Source organism: Eurytemora carolleeae, unplaced genomic scaffold, assembly GCF_000591075.1.
Source record: "Eurytemora carolleeae unplaced genomic scaffold, Eaff_2.0 scaffold58, whole genome shotgun sequence".
In the NCBI taxonomy this organism is placed as follows: Eukaryota; Metazoa; Arthropoda; class Copepoda; order Calanoida; family Temoridae; genus Eurytemora; species Eurytemora carolleeae.
Window position 1 is genome coordinate 476932 of NW_019396025.1, and position 1945 is coordinate 478876.

At 35.8% G+C, this 1945-nt stretch overlaps 1 protein-coding gene across 1 annotated transcript in view; it reads left to right on the forward strand.

Moving 5' to 3' along the window:
- The window catches only part of LOC111707744 (bromodomain adjacent to zinc finger domain protein 1A), a gene marked incomplete at its 5' end in the record, with an annotated part of 21275 nt that overhangs the window by 10872 nt on the left and 8458 nt on the right, over positions 1–1945 (forward strand). Inside the window, 1 exon segment of the mRNA XM_023480915.1 lies at positions 1177–1339. Coding sequence (XP_023336683.1) covers positions 1177–1339 — 163 coding nt within the window.

Below are 1945 nucleotides of genomic sequence, written 5' to 3' on the forward strand. Positions count from 1 at the left end.
TGGGAATGGTTTTTAGGATAATATACACCCCTAATTCCAAGTCAAATAATTATTCTTGAAATCTAGTTTGATCCAAACTAGTATCAAACAATAAAACGTTTGCCATCCTAGAACCGGTTTCTATGTTTTTAGGTGTATGTTCACTGTCTTGGTCGGGACCGGGCTTACCGTCGATTCTGGACGTTTGATACTCTTCCGGGGATATTTGTGGAGAACGATGATGATAATGTAAGTAATTCTTCAAGAAAATACACTTTTATATTATTTATTTTCAACAAAAATGATTTTTTTCTTCATTAGTAAGTTTGCAAACAATCCGATTTATTTGGGTGGTATGATTTAATATTGATGAGGGTACCCGAGGCATAATGATAAATAATACGTCCTCAATGGTTAGATATTTGCGGCTTATTATAATTGTTATTAATTCTAGATTGTACTGTAAGTGTACTGCAGTTTAAACCCCGTGTTTGTACATGTACGTCTTGAATCATGAATCTGATCAAAACGGTTATCAAAAAAAGTTGTGATATATAAAATGTAACTCAAAAATTCTAGATTGGTCCCTGTCTTGAGACCCCCACTCCTTGGAACCCTCTTGCTGGACCTATTACTGAAGAAGAAGCTGCTGAAAAAGCCCGCGAAATCTTGGTAACATTTATTTTTAGAACTTTTTTCAGAATTAAGTTAAAATGTCTTCTTTGTAGGGGGGGGGGGGGGTCTTTGTTTGAGACAAAATTTTGTCGATTATCAATTGTTATTCCTGAATCTGAGATCACAGGATTTGCTACATTTAAGATTACAGTAGTGAATAGTATAAATCTCAAAGATCAATATCTGGAGGAGCTAAACCTTGAAGATTTATTCAATAAATCTTTAGTCTTATTTCCTCCAAACAGTTTTAGAATTTTTAAAAAATATCAATTTTTATTATTACCAGAAATATGCCAAAAAATTCCGGCAATATAATTTTAACTCAAGCCTCTTTTATTTGCCCATTCATGTTTGGGACATTTCAGAATTATGGTCAGACTTGTTAAGTCTTTTTTGTGAATATTCGTAACTAATTTTGAAAATGGATGCTTTTTCCCGAATTTAGGGTTTCGAAGACATGACAAATAAAGTCCAAAGTAATATTTTTCACTTTATATCTTCTCAAACTTTGTATTTGTGTAGGATGGATAACATGCTGGAGGGACAGAAGGAACTAAGAGAAGCCCAGTTGGCGGAGAACAAGAGGATGAAGGAGGTCATGGCAGAAGAGAAGAGGGAGAGGAAGGAGGAGATGATCAAGAAGAAAGGAGAAACTCTCAAGGATGCAATTAACAAAAATAGCGAGGTTTGTTAACCTTTAAAGAATTCTTTATAATTATTATATCAGATGTCAAAATTAATTAAAATTAGATCCGGGCTGAAAACCAATTGCACAATCGGGAATTGAACCTCCACGCTGGTTAATGGAGCCTAAAGCTTTCTCTAAAATTCAGGATGGGATGGGATGGGATGGGATGGGATGGGATGGGATGGGATGGGATGGGATGGGATGGGATGGGATGGGATGGGATGGGATGGGATGGGAAATAATCACTGATTTTTCAACAGTTATTTTTTAACGTTTTTTGGTCGATTTTTTGCTCCTTGGATCCATGATCGTATATTAGTTTCGCACACTTTTTCTTAACTAAAATTGATTAATGTTTAGGAGAAGAAGGAAGTGCTAACTGAAAGACAGAAGGAAGGAATGAGGCTGGAAGAGGAGAAGAAGGAGAAGGAGAAGATGCTGAAAGAAGAATTGAAAAGAGCTGAGTTTCAAGAAGTAGAGCGACGGCTTCAAGACGCCATTATTAATTATCAGAACCAGGTAGAGAACCCTGGAATACCAATCTTCCAAGGGTAAATCATTAAATCATATTGGATGTGGAGGAGTTATTTTAATGATAGGGGG